At 42.5% G+C, this 18,210-nt stretch overlaps 2 protein-coding genes across 3 annotated transcripts; one reads left to right on the top strand and one right to left on the bottom strand.

Moving 5' to 3' along the window:
- Positions 1-305: 305 nt before the first annotated feature.
- Positions 306-10,531, bottom strand: LOC149359824 (uncharacterized). Of its 2 annotated transcripts, XM_089571933.1 has the most exons (6): positions 10,203-10,529; positions 10,017-10,123; positions 5,447-5,549; positions 5,111-5,196; positions 2,716-2,935; positions 306-397 (listed from the first exon to the last, which is right to left on the bottom strand). In XM_089571933.1, the coding sequence occupies exons 1-6, from the start codon at positions 10,393-10,395 to the stop codon at positions 315-317; spliced, it is 792 nt and encodes a 263-aa protein (XP_089428059.1). In that variant the 5' UTR covers positions 10,396-10,529; the 3' UTR covers positions 306-314. The 2 variants fall into 2 exon arrangements, with proteins under 2 accessions (XP_089428059.1, XP_089428058.1); XM_089571932.1 differs by having other exon boundaries at positions 306-2,935; positions 10,203-10,531.
- A 176-nt stretch (positions 10,532-10,707) lies between these two features.
- On the top strand, positions 10,708-16,433 carry LOC149359825 (uncharacterized). The gene is made up of 2 exons (XM_089571934.1): positions 10,708-11,939; positions 12,997-16,433. Exons 1-2 carry the CDS (start codon positions 11,556-11,558, stop codon positions 15,133-15,135), a joined length of 2,523 nt encoding a protein of 840 aa, XP_089428060.1. The 5' UTR covers positions 10,708-11,555; the 3' UTR covers positions 15,136-16,433.
- Positions 16,434-18,210: the final 1,777 nt, after the last annotated feature.

The following is an 18,210-nucleotide window of genomic DNA, read 5'->3' on the forward strand; positions in this document are numbered from 1 at the left end:
GAATTTCTGATTACTTTTGTGTTGAGTTTGTGATGTATTGGTGATGAAAATTGGCCACCGATTTTCTGATTAAGACGTGATGCTTTTTCTCCTGTTGAGATTCTGATGTATTTGTGGTGCATTTACTTTGAGTTCATGATACATTTCTGCGTCTTTTGTGATGAAGACTGGCAACTGATTTTCTGATTAAGATGTGATGCTCATTGTTTAGTTGTGATTCTGATTGATGCACTTAATGTATAATACAGTGGCAAAGTGCATCCAGAAATGAAATGACACTAGCCACCAACACGACAAACAAGAAATCTGGTTTCTTACTTTAATTCACGCGAAATCATAGACGAGAGCGAATTCTTCACCTGGACCACAGTAGTATCAAATTTGCCGCAGACGTATGCTGAAATAGAAAAAATTAAAATGACATAATGGGTACATACTGACGACAATGCAGAACTTTGACCATGACCTGCGCATGCACCATGTTCAACATTCAGTAATACTGTGATTGTGAAGGCACAATTTAAAGGTGCAAAATTTCTTGAAACTTCACATCTCTTGCTCTAACCACTGGTGTGTCAAAAAGGTAATTATCAAATTTAACTAGCTACCTAATTAATTAGCATTGCTTCCAAAATAACTACCTTCATCTGTTACTGACAACATTCATGAAAAAATTGCCTTTCTACTTCGACCACCCTATTTTTAGAAATTTTTGGACGCATTTGCCAGAACGCTTGATGTATATAAGCCAGAACAACACACAAGGGCGCACGCAGTATGAAGCTATAAAAGCACCTTTATATGGGTATTTCATCAATAGAACATGATTTTTCGTAACTCATTCAATCACTTATTGTGCAAAGACGGTAGAAAAAAAAACTGCTGCCTAGTTGATACGTTTAAGCTGAAAAGTGGATTGGGCAAGCTGATCCAACGCTAGAATGGAAAAAATGAGATGCAAAAAACGAAGCACATGCTAAACATTTCACTTCTTTCTTTTCAAGCATTCACTGACACACGCAGAAGAAATACACTAAGGAGCCCATCGAAACCCTTGGCAATCACATACACATGCACACAATCAGTAATGGGACAGTATGTGAAACAGGGAGGACTGCAAAATGTGTCAGTAAATTAAGCCACTTATACTTTTGCTGTGCTTTTGCTACGGCCTTACTGACACATCTTCCAATACAACTTGCATCACATTCATGTTATTTGTTGCGTCGTGGCTCTCTAGTCCATCTGCTTTTTGATGTCGGATAGCTGGTTACGTTCCTCCGCTTTCCTGCTCTTTTTCTTTGTGGTTGCCAAGGGCTCCGATTAATTCCTGGATGCATTCTTTGCATCTCAGTGACTACCATATATTGTTGATTATAAGTCAACTCTGGTGATAAGTTGACCCCCCAACTCACCACCCCCTTTGTGCAAAGAAAAAGTTAGGCTCTGAATTTAGGTTGGCGCTGCCACACCCTGCGGTCCTAGCTCGCCCAAAAAGTTTTTCAGAAAGCCGAGTCATAAAGAAACATCTATTCGTTCACAAGACATCTCTGACTCGTCGCTTGTGAGGACACAGCCGCGATCATCATCTTATGAGCCACTGCTCCTGCTGGTCGTCGGAAGCGGCGCCGAGATGCTGCTCGTGGAAAATGACGTGCAGAAATGGCGAAAGGCACACAACAACACGCGAAAATGCTTCTCGGCTCATGTGACTGGTCACGTGTGGTCTACTTTTGGATTGGATTGGATTTGTAGCCACCCATTTGTATTAAACATTGCCAGCGCGCCCAGCTTTGGCTGTTTTTCCGTGGAATGCCCACGGTTTGTCGATAACAAGTTGCCATCGTATTAAAACAAACCTTTGGTGCATATCTCAATTACATTCAAAATTTTTTTAAGCAAATCCATTTTCGCACCGTGTCTGACAAGTATTATGGAATTACGAGCGCACGGGGCGTGATATTATACGTGACTCAGACGAAATTACTTTTGACCCCGCATATAGGCCGGCTTTAAGACTCCGATTATAAGTCGACCCCCCAACTTTGGAAGGACATTTAAAGAAAAAACGTCGACTTTTGCGCGGCAATATACGGTACATAAAAAAGTGATACATTGATCATGCTATTCCATTGGGAATTCTGTGCAATAAAATCAGCTGGTAGTCAGTGCACGTCTCTCTTGCCTTGTGTTCTTTTTCTTTGTGTTCGTTTCTTGTTTTGATTGCAAGCATTCCTAAAACATTTTATATGTACTATCACACTCAATATGACTCGCAATGTGAGAGCGTGTGGCCGCAATGCTTCAATGCACAGCACTGCCCGAAAGGAACACAAAGTATTTAGACGATGCTGGGGTTGCCCGAAAGGAACAAGAAGAGTATTTAGATGATGCAGGGGCAGGAGCTGATTATCACAATAGAAGAATCATGCTGCTTCAAGCAGCAGGATTCAAGCGCTCTGCATGCTGACCTCACCATGCATCCAGGAAGCATTCCGGCCACACGCTCAAGCGTTCCAAGTCATACTGAGCATGACTGTACCCCACAGTGTCTAACCAGCTTAATGCGTTCCACAGCTATTTCAATTTAAACTTGCTGGAACACACTGAAAACACTTAAAAACCTTCACCATGCGATCCTAGTGCGGCTGCATGTAAACAAATCAGGAACAAATCGATGCTGGCTTTGTGCTGAGCTCTCAGGGCAGTACTTACAAATGAGGGCATCGACACGCACTGGGTCCAGTGCCTCTTTGGGTGGGGCGCCCTTATTAACATTGCATCCTTTTCCATACAGGGACTTGCCCTCCATCTCATCCTTCGTGAATAACACACGCATCAGTGCCCTCGCGAATTTCGTCGGGGCACCACGACAGTGCGAGTGAAGTCTCTGCAGGGTGGCCTTCTCCACCATCACTCCACTGCCGATGTTCACCTGCACAATAAAGAAATCGAGATAAGAAACCTGGGATGACCTTATGGTTCCTTCCAACCTATATGATAGCCACGAGGCAAATAGTGTGTAAGCTGCGATTTAAAAGTGGGGGAAGAGAAAATTAAAGATGAACAGCTGCACAGCCAACAAGTAGTTTTATTTCTACATAAGTATACTTCTAAAATGCAATCTCATGAGAATGTGCCTACTGTTAAGATGGCTGATAGTCCCATCTCTCATACCAAATCCATAAAAACAACTACTGTGCCTTAAAAATCGGTAAATTATTTAGCAGGATGCTACATGTCTAGTAGAGGCACTGCTCTTCAGCTTTGAAAAATGACGCCCCTAAGCTTATACTCAGAAAATTTTGCCCTGCGCTTTTGAGAATAAAAGTTTTGACAAGAAAAGATATTCACTTGCATGGCCGGAACACTGTGTGATAAAATTTTTAGCTAGAGAAAATGCTCTCAAACTCGTATTTTAGCGCCCTCTCCAGAAGCTGACTGTATGTGCGACAACACAACAGAATTTTTTTGTGCAGTTCCCATTGCAAAAAAAAAAAAGCGAAGCAAGGGGGAGGCTGAACAACACAGCTTGTCATACCAAAATGTCTATGTACGCCATCTGTCAGTCAACTGGTGTACAAACCTGTCCAAGCTTGCACATTTTACCACTGCATTAACAGGCTTCTACTGGTGCTCTGTGCACGAAACACTGGACAGGAAAGAACCATTCAGTTTTATAGTCAAGCTAGCTTTTGTTTTGCTCATTGTGCATACGACACAGCGTGCATACATGGGACCCAATCAGTTCTGTGAATTTTCGTTGTGCCCATTATCCAGAAAGTAGTTCCATATTAACGAGGCGCAAATATGTTAGAACAGATTGGTCCTCATAAAGATTGTCCACATTTCGATTCATCCATATTAAAAGGGCATGACTGTATATCAGACAAGGCAATAGAGCCATGCCTCGTTAATATGGACATATTGGTTCCTGAGACATATTGTTTGTAAAGCAAGTCATGCGTAATAATGTCCTGTGAAGAAAAAATTCTGAAAAAGAAAGCTAATTAAGGTCTGCTTCTGTGCATAGTCGTGGGCAGTGAAGTTGAAATTAGACAATCTGGGGCATTATTCTGGTAGCCATTTTCCTTTTAAATAATGCGGTGCAGTCTGAAGCATCTAGTGGTCCATTAGACAAGTGATGGCATCGCACTGTGCGATGGCACATCTGCTATGACTGTTCACATACCATGAATCGCTAATACATATGTGTACTAGGTGGGCTGACAGCTGTTTAATGCAGCAGAGCACAAGTTCCTGAGAGAGTTATCTTCACATTACTTCATACGATATGACAAAGGGAAGAGATGCTGACTGGGCACCTCGGAAAACATGAAAAAGCAAAAATCGTGCCTTCACTCAGGCATTTACACTTTCACAATGCTTTAGAGCGTTCATAACACAGGGAAGGTCAAAGTTACGTTCTTATCGTTGTCCAAATTAACACAAGAGACATACATGGACCCCAATGGAGCCCGGCTCCATGTAAGTTCGCCCTCTCCATTGTCAAGACAGCTAGTTTGCATATAAAGAAAGCGTAAATGCATTAAAAAATATTTGGGAGCCTGTAAAACTGTCCATAACTCTAATCCCCCACATAAATGGTAGTTCTAAAAACAGGGCATGACTCTATCCGTAGGTAACGATTTGCTCCCCTCTGAGAGTGGCAGCCATAGCCTTCAACATGTGGCTGGATACAAGAACTCGAGCTAGCAGAGAGAATGTAAATAAACCCCAGCTTGTAATAATATTATCATTCAACTGAATGAAGAGTAACACACTATTTTGTAGTTTTTGTAGCTTTGGTTAATCACTTGCCAGCACTGCTGTATCAGCACTTTTATAATCACATAATTGCTGTGTGTGAGGCACAATAATGTAGTACTTGAAGCTGCTTGCTGTAGTTTTCTGTGTCAATATACTGAGTTATACCAAAGGATTTTGTGCAGCTGCAAAGCAGTGGCCTCATGTACTGCAATAGAATGGGTGTTGCAGATCTCAAAATACTACTTATTTATTTATTTGGTTTTTAGCCTAGAATTCAGACTTAGGTCACAGCCATATTTCTGGCATCATGAGCACCAAAAGAAAAAGAAAAAGCATTTACCATCTCGGCTTCAGCGGTAGCGGCAGCTGGCGAAGACTCGAGGCGGCGGGTGATTTTCCTCAGACCCTTCACCATCTTGAAGGAATCTGAACACAGAAGGAAACAAACATTTAAAAACACACAGCAAGCACAAACAAAGAAGTCAGCTATCGACTTTTATAACTGGAGAAAACATTATTATATCACAAAATCAGGAGCAAAGCTAAGCTGTTTTTGTCCTGCGCTCTCATGGCAGTACTTGCAAATAAGTGCATTAGGCATGCATTGTATACAGTGCCTTTTTTTGTGCACTAATGCAACAAGCGAAAGTGTCTTTTACTTCAAAGAGCAACTTACCGTAGTTGTTCTCCGCCACCTGCAGGCGCTCTTGCAGCTCTTTTACTTGCTGCTGCAACTGCTCCACCTTTTTGTGGGCGTCGCAGGAGCATTCTGTTCCATTCTAAAGAGAGACGACACACCATCAAGCACCAGTTGAATTACCACTGTTGATAGTAGTGGCAGCTAGCATCCACTGCAATGCAGTTGTTATTTTCTGTCTTGTCATGCTTACACAACCAGCTGAACTCCCGAGTCACCAGGGTGCTTCAGAATAGGGGGACCATACCGGTTAAGGGTCCGCCTATTAATGAACAAACTCGCTAATGAATGTTCAAACAGAGCTGCAGCTAATAACCAAAGTGGTATCTTACCATAAGGAATATTAACTGCCTACAATTTCAAGCTGCACCATTATATGCGAAGCATGCATATGCAGTTACAGCTGCTAGGAATGGACAAGAAAAAAAATCATACCGTAAAAACTATTAACAAGCTATAAACATGACTGTTTAAGCAGGACATTGTGCAAGTCCAAAAGAAGCATAAATAGAACGCACTGGACTGTGAGCAGTAAATTATATATATATATATATATAGAGAGAGAGAGAGAGAGACGAAACGAAAAGGCAAGGAGGTTAAGCAGAAGCACAGACCAGATGGCTACCCTGAATTAGCGAAAAGGAAGAGGGGGCGTAAAAAGGAAAGCAACAGATGGGATAATTAGTTAGGATATCAGAAAAAGATGGGGTCTTTAAGGCAGTAAAACGCAATGGAAGACACAATGTGTCGCACAAGCACAACTGTCCAAAAATAGTTTGTTACAATGCCTTGGGGTTAATTAGTGTTTTATAACTGCAGTGTGGGTCACCAGTGGGTCATGTCACGTATTCATGCCGAATACTGTGCCAATACTGTGTGATTGCATGAATAGTGTGCTGCGTGATTAAGCCATGGGACAGCTTAAGTTTTTTCAAAGAGGCTGTGAAAAGTACACATGCATAAAGCACCTCAATGAACTAAAAGTAACGGCATCTCCTCCCTCCTCCTCCTATGCCAGCGTTCCTTTTGACTAATCCCAGGCGCTGACGGTGATGGCACCTAGGCCGGGGGCAGACAGCAGACACTCCCAACGCTCGCCCTTTGGTGTGAAGTAGACCGCATTCCCAAATGAATTTTTATTGTTTTCTGCCTCAGAGATTAAAAAACTGGACGGGAGATTAAAAAAATTAGTTACTCCAATAGCTAACCATGCCCACCTGTACTGCTTTATCGAAGCTTTCTGAATAGCGATCACTCTTATTGCGGTGTACATGGTGGAAAAGGCGCCTACGACCGAGTTCATAATACTACAGTGGATATCCTCGGAGTTGTTTTCCTGAATGGCGCCTTTGCCCAATATCATTTGCAACTTAATGCTGCCAAGATTAAGTGGACGGCATGTGCTGTGGGCGTGAATATTTAGCTTTCTCTTTTGTTAGACACACACGTGCGGTCTAGGCTTTATAGGAACCGATGGCAGTGTAATGTTCCCGTTTTCAAGTGTAATCAGTTGTGCTTTTCAGGGTGTAATTGCCCACTCATCTTAACTTTTCTATTTGTAGTGCTGGAAAGCTTGGCAATTGTTTCGAAGTGACTATGCCATGGGTACAGCAGAGGCTAATGTTGAAAGGATCCAACTGGCCCCGGTCCCTTGCGTTTGTATGTAGATTGGTGAATATGTTACACAGTTGTGATCAGAAGAATTTTGATGTAGGATGAATTGTCTTAGTTGATTCACGGCAACCACAATTGTCTCTATAATTACTGCTACGCATGAAGCCGCAGTACTGAATGACCCACTACAATGCTGTTTGTATGGTGATTGACCTCTTGCATCAGCATAAGCAATAATGGCTGATAAGAGAACATTAGCTTCCATCTTGTAATTCTCATGCATAATGCACAGCAGGCTGGACTACCACAGTAAATGAATTAAGGTTTGGTATGGCACAACCAGCGTCGGGCATCAAAAAATGTTTTGATGCCAGAAGCAACACAGTGCCATAGTTTTTTTTGTTTTGATTTTACTGGTCTGCCCAAGCACAGCCTCCACGTCTTTACCTGGGCTACAAATATGCTAGAGCACATGACTTGTGTAAGGAAAAGGTGCAGTGGACAGGAGTACTGCCATCACAAACACCTCAATGCTGCTACCAACCTTACCAACTACTCGAAACTTACTATCCTGCTCAGCTTAGTCATCAAGTTTTTCTGCCCCAATTCACCATAGCCATGGGGCTCTGCACTTTACAAATGTATTGCTCTCCTCAGGCAACCCCCATGTCACACAGAAGAAATTATAAAAAAATTGGCAGTGGTTTCGCTCTTGTTAAACTGGGTAAATTGCGTAATTGGCTGAAGCAAAGCTGTACAAGGTCAACGACGGGAGCTACGACGGCTCGAAACCTGTCGCAGTATTGCTTATGCAATAAAAACTGAATGTGCTGGCAAGTTTTGTCACCTAGCTTATTTACAGACTAGTTTGAACAGCCTTGTGGGTTTATGGGGGTTTAGCGTCCCAAAGCAATTCGGGATATGAGGGACACCATAGTGAAGGGCTCCGGAAATTTCAACCACCTGGGGTTAACATGCGTTGACATCGCACAGTGAAGAGGTCTCTAGAAATTTGCCACCACCAAAATTTGGCCGCCATGGCCCACATCAAACCCACTTCTTTCGGATCAGCAGCCGAGCGCCGTAACCAATGAGCCACCGTGGCGGCCAAGCAGCCTTAGACAGTGCCCACCAAACCACATACTTCATAGAGGCTGGAGTCAGCTTTGGCAACACTGCTAAAGGACCACAGACACCTTATTTCAGCTGCGTGTTTTCTTCTTTCAAATGATGCTTTTCACATTAGAATGCACATGGTGTTTCACATGGTGTTTGCCTATGACCACTAAATTTTATAATATTACATTACTTCTTGATGCTGCTTCGGTTTCATCAATGAAACGGTGGCTGTAACGCTTAGGAGTGTTTAGGTGATGTGAGGCATGGAAAAACTGAAACATTACTGCTGATATGTCGCTTCTTATTCCAGCTTTTGAAGCAGGTTGGCCTACGTGTTGAAACAGAACTAAGAATCAACAATTATACTGCAGTTGTTTTGTGCCTCAAATAACCTATAACACTCCCAACACATCACGGCCATCATTCCGCTGATGAAACCGAAACAGCATCAAGAAGAAATTCAATTATAAATTACTCAGAGGTAGCAAAAGAATGCCACATGGTGAAACATGCATCCTAGTGTCTAACGTATTCATTCTAAAAAAGAAAACAAGCAACTAAAATTAGATGTCTATTTTCCATTACTCCTGACTTGCAGAAAATTTTAAAACCAGCCGCCATCGTGGATCACTGGTTATGGTGCTTGGCTGCTGACTCAAAAGGCACGGGTTCGATCCCGGCTGCGGCGATCACATTTCAATAGAGGAGAAATGGTAGAGGCCTGTGTACTGTGCAATGTCAGTGCATGTTAAAGAGCCCCAGGGGGTCGAAATTATGCGGAGCCCTGCACTATGATGTCCCTTGTAGCCTGAGTCGCACGGGACATGAAACTGTATAAACCATAAATTTTATAACCCCATTACCACAAATAGCACTTGGAGCTTCTCTCCCAAAGCAAGTTTGGCTAGTGTGATTGCTGCGATTTGTGGTCAAAATGAAAGCAACACAAAATTTGCATGCCTGCATGTTTCATTGCATAATTACAAGACATAAAAACAGGGTGATGAAGGACCACATCTTGTTTCACGCGTCATGGATGACAATGTCTAATCAAGTAGTATACCTGCTTGCACACAGCCTTTTCATGCTTCTTGTTTCACATCACTCATGTGATAACACAGCTGTGTACAGTTACTTGATTGCAATGCATCTGTAGCTTACAGCATGCACATATACCTCATATCAAGTGACCTAAGGCACAACCTACATTAGGGGGCTTCCAGGCAATGTTGACATGTGTTACTCCACTAAAGTAAAGAAATTCTCTTCCTTCTATATTATGTTGCTTGAAAACAAACACAGTTGCTAAATAAAGAGTTTCTCTTGTTAAATGTCTCAATACTTTGAAAAATAAAAATTAATAATTTCACACCAGGAAATATGCCTTTTATTCCTTATTCACAATTTCGTAATTACAAATTTAAGATGGCATGCTGATACGAGGCCGGTATTTTTTTATAAACAGTTAACGAAGACATCTAAACCATTCTCCCTAATCTCTTGTAAGAAAATAAAATTTCGCCGTCTTGACGCTTGGTAGTCAACCTACGCTATCATAAAAATAGGTACTGTTTACATGAAAACGTGTGCGTTTGAAAAATAAAAGCAGGCACAAAATCGGCTAGCAACGGCAAAGAATTCTAATGCTCTTAAATCTATCTCGCAGCTAACAACCTTTATGCGTTACAATCTGTAGCAATAGACTATAGATCACAGCAATGATTACGATGTGCTGACGTTACGTGGCCCCTTGCAATACAGAAAAAGAAAGCAGAAAGGGTTACTACTAAACGTCGACAATAATGGGTAGATTTACCTTCGGTTTTTTTGAAGGCGGCTCTTCACCTTCACTGCCACGGCTGTTAGAGGCGCCGGCACTTTTCACGGCCCGCGAACGTCGCCGTTCCATCACTTTCAGCGTGCCTGCGTTATTTTACCAGAAGAAATAAATCCAGAGCATTCGCGGTGCCTAGCAATAACGGTTGCAAACGCTTGCGCTTACCGAAATCGAGCAGCTCTGCTGTAGCTGGTGGCTCCCCAGCTTTCCAGTTGACGCTGACATGTGTGCCACGAAGCTCTTCAATAGCGTTCTCTTCGCTCATAAGGCGGAAGCCGAGACTGACATCCACTATCGAACGCACGGGATAAACGTCCCATGATTCCTCAGTTGTCCACTTAATAAGTATGTGCGACATGGCAGAAGAGGAACAGAAGAGACAGAAGAGGAACACAAGAGGTGAAGAGAAGAAAAAGAAGCGGAATAAGCAACGCGTCCCGCCCGAACCGTGCTAACACGTGCTAACAGGCTTTGGCTATGATACGTACTTGCGATTCATCGTAAGACGAACACCGCAACTTTTACATTTCATTTCAAACAATGTACTTTATTTGCGTTTTTAGTATTTTATTTTAATTTCTGAGTTTTTGTGAAAAATAAATAAACATTGAACAGAACAGTAGCCGCTGGCCAGGGCACAACCCACGCTTTTTCGACTCCGACTGGATCACGTTTAGTTTCGATACAGCACCACAGCACTCTTGCACGTGATGAAGTTTGCGCCTTGCCTGCTCGAACAACTCTTTCTTTTTAACAGTATATCTTATTTAATCTTGGCTTGCATTCCTCTGTATTGAGGCTTCATTTGATAGCTACTGTTGCTGCTTCTAGCAGCTGCTTGGCAGTTTTTCCAGGGGGTTGAATTCGACTGCATGGCCGTAAGAATACAGCAGTGGCTTACGGGAACTTCGCGACATTTCTCAGGCTTGCTGGAATTGCTCATTGCATTTACACAGCGGAATAATGTATCATGAGACGTGCTATCATACCCACTCTACGCCGAGCGCGTGTAAACGAAAATAAAAGAGCGCTTCGGTGAGGCGACGGCGAGGCGTGTGCGTCGAGCAGACGACGCGGAAGCCTCCGTGGGCAGCAACAATTTTTTTAATAGTGCGCAGTCCGAAAATCTACTAAATGCTAACTGCTAGGTGACTAAATGGCGAAAGGCTGGAAGTGGCCGACTGCGGTAGGAATGCCGGTATAGAACAAACGTGCTGCCTCTTGCGGCCGCGGTCGTACGTGTGGCGGTGACAACCACTATACAAGTTTATCGAGTGACTCTACCAGCCCTATTTAAAAAAGGGTTCTCACTCCATCGCCCTCCCTACCGCCTATATATAACCCTACCCCCAATGCTACTTCCCCTTTCATTCTTCCCATCAGCCGTCCCCTCTACTATAATTGGACTTCTTCCACTTGCATGCGGGTATTTCTTTGCTGTGCTCTCTGTAACCACAGTACAGGGACCACAGTGTGTCCTTGTGAATCAGCCATTTATTTTTATAGGTACGTGTAGAAATGCCGAAGAGGAAAAAGTATAAGCAGTATCTTTTTGATGCCGCATGTGAGGTGCCAACTCGTACGAGACACAGGCATAAATTACGAGATGATAGAGCCGAGCGTACTGCTTGCGAAATAGGAAGCAGTTCCAACGAATCGGACAGCGACAGTGACTCGCCGTTGGCTCCACTGTCCAGCAGAAGTGATGACAGAAGTTTGTTGTCTGCTTCCGTGACAACAGAAGAACCTAGTGATAGTGACGACTTGGCCGTGACCTCGGACAATGAGCGCTTGCACACTGCAGACGAAAGCCTGGTTGACATCTCGGACAGCTCGTCATCGAGCGACGACGACGGCTGCAACCCCGAGAATGAGGACGCTTCCGAAGCAAGGAACGAAATGGTAAGCCTCGCGGTAGTTCAGTTGCGAGCAGCTGTCTTGCTGCACTTGAATTCTAGAAGTAAGCCTTGCGCGTCCAGTTTTCGCTTTTTCGTGAAGCCTGCAGGACTTCATGTGTCTCATGTTGGAATGTCACGTTGAAGTATGTAGTAAAAATTTAGAAAATGACGCTTTTTAAATGTGCCGTCTTCGAGAATTGTGCCAGCAAATCACCGCCTTTGTCTTGGCCGCTCCCCAAACAACTAACCAATTGTACGCATCGGAGGCGCGTTTGATATGTGTGCAGTAAGCCGCGACGGGATGCACGCGTTCTGTCTCCTTTGGCGCCGTGGTCAGTGTGTGCGATAGAAAATCAAAGCAAGCCCCCAAGCTTTGCCCCCCCCCCCCCCCCCTCCCCCCCTCGTCCCATGATCATGTTCGCTGAAGCATCCGAAAATGATTTACAACACCTGAAAGAGGCCAACAAGTGGCATGGTGGAACTAAGGAAGCTGGCAAACCATAAAAATTTAAAAAAAAGGCCTGGAATAAAGCATTAACAGTAGCGTTAATTGCCACTACTCATATAGCCTGTACAGCTAACCTAGAATTGATTTCTGTTCTGAAAGCAGCAGAACAAATTACATATGTGATACTGAATCTGCTAGAATTTCATACATAAATAGAAAAAATAGCACCAGTGTCGTTGACATATTTCGCAGGTGCCCAGTACAGAATTCAGCAAGCCACCAAAGAATGGCTTTAGGGGCTGCATGCAGAATTCTTCAATGCTGGTGTCAATGCCCTGGGACATTGTTGCAACAAATGTTTGGAAAAGTGCAGTGACTATGTAATATGTACCTGTGACTTACTATCACATGTCGGTAAATTTGCCTGTGGGACAAGATTTGACCATATTGGCTCTCTTGAATCACCTTGGTTCTAAGGTGAGGTTATTGTTGAAATGTTAGGTGCTTTGGCACTGCTGTACTTTATAACATCAAGCATGTTCAAATTATTGCTGCAGTGCACCAAGTGACTAAAGGGTATTCATTTTTCACCCGTTATCCTAACTTTTTTCAGGAAGAGCCACTCTACCTTGGAGCGAAGCTGTCAAAGGGCCAAAGCCTTGTGATGGTGATGGCCCACATATTGCGACATCATGCATCAAAAGAAGCAACAGACAGCCTCCTCAAAGTTCTTGATGCACACATGCCAGAGAGTGCAATTTTTCCTAGGTCTAAGTATCTTTTTTTCAAACATTTCACCTCTCTGTCAGAGTGCAAGCGCACGACGCATCTGTATTGCAGCAATTGCGCCGAGTACCTGGCTGTACTTCCGTGCGCAGCAGAAAATTTCAAGTGCCACAAATGTTCTTCAGCATACAAGTGTGCCGACCTTCTGGCATCAGGATCCTTCTTCATTACTGTGGACATTGAGTCACAGATTAGAGAGTTGCTCTTGAGCGGCAAGCTTGCACAGAACCGCACAGGTCCTCGGTATGATGTGGGTGACATCACCCAAAGTGCTGGATACAGCAGTTTGCCAATAACTGATGATGATGTGTCAGTTACCTGGAATACTGATGGCGTGCCATTGTTTGAATCGTCAGGACACAGTGTGTGGCCGTTACTGCTCCAGATAAATGAGCTGCCATACAAATTAAGGGTTCAGAAATTGCTGCTTTTTGGTCTTTGGTTCGGAAGTAAAAAACCAAATATGAACAGCTTTCTTGGGCCCTTTGTGCAAACAATGAATACGCTTTGTTCAGAGGGCATACCTTGGACGACTCCGGCTGGAGTGGACAAGGTATGTCGTGTCTATCCTGGGCCATGTAGTGTGGACACTGTAGCCCGCTGCATGGTGATGAATATGCACCAATTCAATGGTGCTCATGGGTGTGCTTGGTGTGAGCAGTGTGGAGAGGTTATTGATAAAGGTCGAGGTCACACTCGTGTGTACCGAATGCAGAAGCCTGCTGCAAAATTAAGAAGTAAAGAACGCTTCGAAAAGCAGGCCGAAGAGGCACAGAAGAGGGGTGAGCCTTACAAAGGCGTGAAAGGCCCTAATATTCTTTTTTTAATGGCATTTTTCAGCTTCCCTTCATCATTTGTTGTTGATTATATGCACACTGTGTGCAACGGTTTTGTCAGAACCACAGCATTTATGTGGTTTGGGCATAAGAGACGGTCGGAATACAGCATTGGATGTTATCTGCCACAGATTAATGCCAAGCTAAGGCAGCTAACTCCAATATGGGAGATGAGTAGGCTCCCACGGTCCCTTTCTGACATGAAATTCTGGAAGGCGTCTGAGTGGAGAGAGTGGATGCTCTATTTTTCCCCTGTCGTCCTGAAGGAGTTTTTGCCCAATGTTTATTACAAGAACTGGGTTAAGTTCGTAAAAATAATGCACTTTTGTTTGCAGTCATGCATACCAATGGAGAAGATTGAGGTTGTGAAGAAAGCTATGGTAGACTTTTTACAAGAATATGAAGAACTGTATGGAATTCATGCTATGACATATAATGCCCACATCCTTATCCACATGGTGGATCACGTGATGCAGTGGGGACCCCTTTGGGGTTTCTCCGCTTACCCATTTGAATCCGTCAATGGGAAGCTCGTGCGTTTTGTTAGCGGCACAAGATATGCTCATTTACAGATCGTAGAAAAATTCTGTATAATGCAAAGCCTTCCACAGATCTTGTCGAAGACAATGAATTGGAAAAATAGTGAACTTAGGCATTTTGTTAGATCTTTGCTGAAAGGATACAACTTACGCAAGGCTAGTTCACAGTGCGGCGGCATAATCCTCTATGGAAAGGGGAGCCGTGAAGGGCGCACTGTGAAATACAAAAAAGCTACAGTTGGTACTTTTACATATTGTGTACAGTCAATGGACAAATCAAAAAGAAAGAATTCCTATGTTCTTGCTGATGGAAACGTGTTTGGGCGTGTGACTGATATCCTGACAACCTGTGCTCAACGGTGTTGTATGAAAAATGACCATGTACAATTTAGAATCAGGAAGTTTAGCATTCTCAATGTGTTTCTATCTTGCATTGCTGACTGTGGCTCTGTTCAGTTTGTAAGTGTTCAGGAAAGAGATGAGTTTGCTACTGTGAGTGCCTTGGATATAAGGAAGTGTATTGTCCTATGCTGTTCGGGAAAAACAGTCTTGGCTGCGGTTCCTGAACAGTGTGTTTTAGAGTCAAATTAATGTTCAGGTTGTTCTTTTCAATGCGCTTTCACACATGAGCTCATTTCATGAACGTTTCACTGCCTTGACATGCAGTAATGTTTCTTGCACTTTTAGTGTTATGTTTATGTTATAGCTTTACATATGTTTCATGCTTTCACGCAAAGTGTCTTCTGGTACTGAAGGAGACCAAGTTTTAGTTTTGCGCACATTGAACTTTGCACTAGTGTCACCCCATGCTCTCACTCATGCTCAGTAGCATGAAATTAGTATTATGTAGTTTATAAATGCAAACTTTGTTATGCAAGGATACTTGCTTTTATTGCTGCAGTGCTTTATGTGTGTATAGTCTTGATTTTCACCCTTGCTCAACATTACTATCAGCTACATGTAGAGAGATCATTCATGTTTACAGTGCTTATCATGGTGTTTTTGTGTGTAGAAATTGAGTGGTTATGTAGCAACCAAATTTAATATAGCACTGATGGATATTTTTGTTAGTGTAATAACCTCTCAACAGGGTAAAGTTAACACTGTTTTTGCAGAGTAAATTTGTGTTCTGCAATTCCATTTGCTTTTATTGCTTTGCTGTGCTTTACATATGTGTGGTCCTGATTTCCACACTTATTGAACATGGTTATCAGTTACTTGCAGAGAAATCATTCATGTTTAGAGTGCTTATGATAGCATTTTTGTGCGTACACAGATTTATTAGGTAGCAATAAAAATTTTATTAAAGTTATTGATGTCACAGTAGCTACAAAATAATTTTTGTAGAGTATATGGCATACAATGTAATGCTTGCCTAGTGATCCATATGACAAACAATATGAAGCCTATCGCAAAGCTTTACAATTTTTTTTGTATGCTTCGAACATGCAAGTTGGCATTATTCATCGTGCCATCATTTTCTAAAGTGATCATGCACCATTGTTTAGAGAGCAAAATAATTTCATGCTTGAGTGCGTCACCCTCATCTTGCTCGTAGGATCTTCTCTGCATGGGGTACCATGTTGCTAGATTTGTATCAAACTAATATGTAGGTGCCCAAAATTTATGGCATGGATACACTGTGCATTAGATGGTCATGCCAATGTGGGTTTGTGTATGTAGAGTTTTGTAATGGGAGTATGGTGCTTTGTTGTTTCCTTGTAATAGAATTTCATAAATTTTTGCTATGGTATGCCGCTTGTTTTCATAGTACCTCTTGTTTGTAAACCTTTTTGTCAAATGCGTCTTTAGCTGTAGGACATTAATTACATGTATAAATTCTTTTTACACACACTGATTGCCATCAATAAAAGTATATAAATGCACCATGCCATGCCCTTTTTTTCTCGAACTAGGATGTGCCCGTTTCACACAGATTTGCAAATATTTAGAGGTACGGTTTACAAACATCGATAAAGTATGTGTTTGCAGTAAAGTATATGTTTGCAGTTAGGGTTAAAAAACACCAGAATGGATAACTTCAGTTCAGTATCTGCTACTTGGGGTTCATTAATATGCATAGACATTTTGCAACACTTGGGCATTACTATGGCCCTGTGGAAATGGTGCCTCACCGGCCATTGCATGTGCCATGGAGTCAGAATTAGCCAAAGATATGCACTTATTGTGATGCATTGGGCTTACCTAGATGTGTAAAAAAAAGCACACACAAATTAGACAGCGCAAGAGTTCAGACACAGTGCGGGGACCATACTGTTATGCCATAATGCATCAAAAATTATTCTGAGAATTTTTCCAGAGAAGCTCAAAACTTGAGGATTTGTGATGTGAGACTGATGCAAAAGTTCATCAGGTATTATGATGACAATCTGATGAAAATAAACTTGATGTTGAAATTCATCAAAAATTTATGATGTGCATCTGATGCAAAAAAGTTAATGTTAAAACTCATCAAGAATTTATGATGTCAGTCTGATGCAAAAACACAACAGGTGTTGCTTTTGTGATTAATTTCTGATAACTCATCAGGATGATATCACAATTATATCAGAAATTCAATATCCATTTTTATAAGGGGGGAAGGTTGTAGGCAGATTCCCGCAGCAAATGGTTCACCCCAAGCAAACAAGCGGAGAAGAAAAGAACGGCATTATTTGATTTACACCTGCGAAGTTCGTTAATCACTAGTACACACACAATCCATCGCTGATGCTTGCCGCGGGAAACGCGCTTCAGATGGCGCCAAAAGCCACCGTTAGCTGTCTGTTTACCCTGGAAGATTCCGTGCGTTTCCATAGCAGGTATGTAACAATTCACCTGCGTGAGCGGAAATGAATTCAGAGAAATGTTTCCAGATCTTGCTTTGTTTTAGTGTATAGCCTCTCTTCTTCTTCTTTTTTTTTTTTGTAGCATGCAACGCACGTAGTATTGTATGGACCCCTACTGAGAAGATGGCGAATGCGTTCAGGAAATGTAAACGAAATAAAAATAACATAAGGGGAAATACATTTTCGAAGAAGCCAAGCAAAAATCGAATGCAATGAAAATGAACACGTAGACTGTGTGAACACAAAGAAGAGAAACTAAATTAACAGCGGACAGGAGCAAAAATCTTCATATTATTGATACTTCGTCTCCCTTATCCGTGTTCCTTAGATACACCAGATATTTGTGTCTGTGTATGCCTAGCTCAGTTAGTAGAGCACCACACATGTCATGCGGAGGTCGTGGGTTCGGCCACCGCCGGCCGCATGTGTTTTTTTTTTCTACTTTATAATAAATTATCATCCAGGTAAAACTGGTTAAACTTCTAATTTTTCATTGATTAACATAGCAAATAAAGAAACACTCCTGGATGCTTTCCACGGTTTCAGAGGTCTGCCTTTCTTCATAAGTCTGGCGTGACGAGCCTCTCAGTACCCTATCCTTGCCTGCTGATGTCTACATATAGAACATCACACGACAGAAGAATAAGGGCTAGGATGGCCCATACCCCGTCGATCCCGTGTCGATATGGGGCTCTGAAGAAGATGCAAGACCCTTCACCTGCCCGAGGTACAGCCTTTGTCAAAAGTTTGGAGCCCAGGGGGTTTGCTTCTGAGCCACACTGTGTCGTTCTTAATGGATTTCTAGCGCTCCAAATTT

The sequence above is a fragment of the Amblyomma mixtum genome, chromosome 2 (assembly GCF_055824585.1).
Source record: "Amblyomma mixtum isolate Tamu chromosome 2, ASM5582458v1, whole genome shotgun sequence".
In the NCBI taxonomy this organism is placed as follows: Eukaryota; Metazoa; Arthropoda; class Arachnida; order Ixodida; family Ixodidae; genus Amblyomma; species Amblyomma mixtum.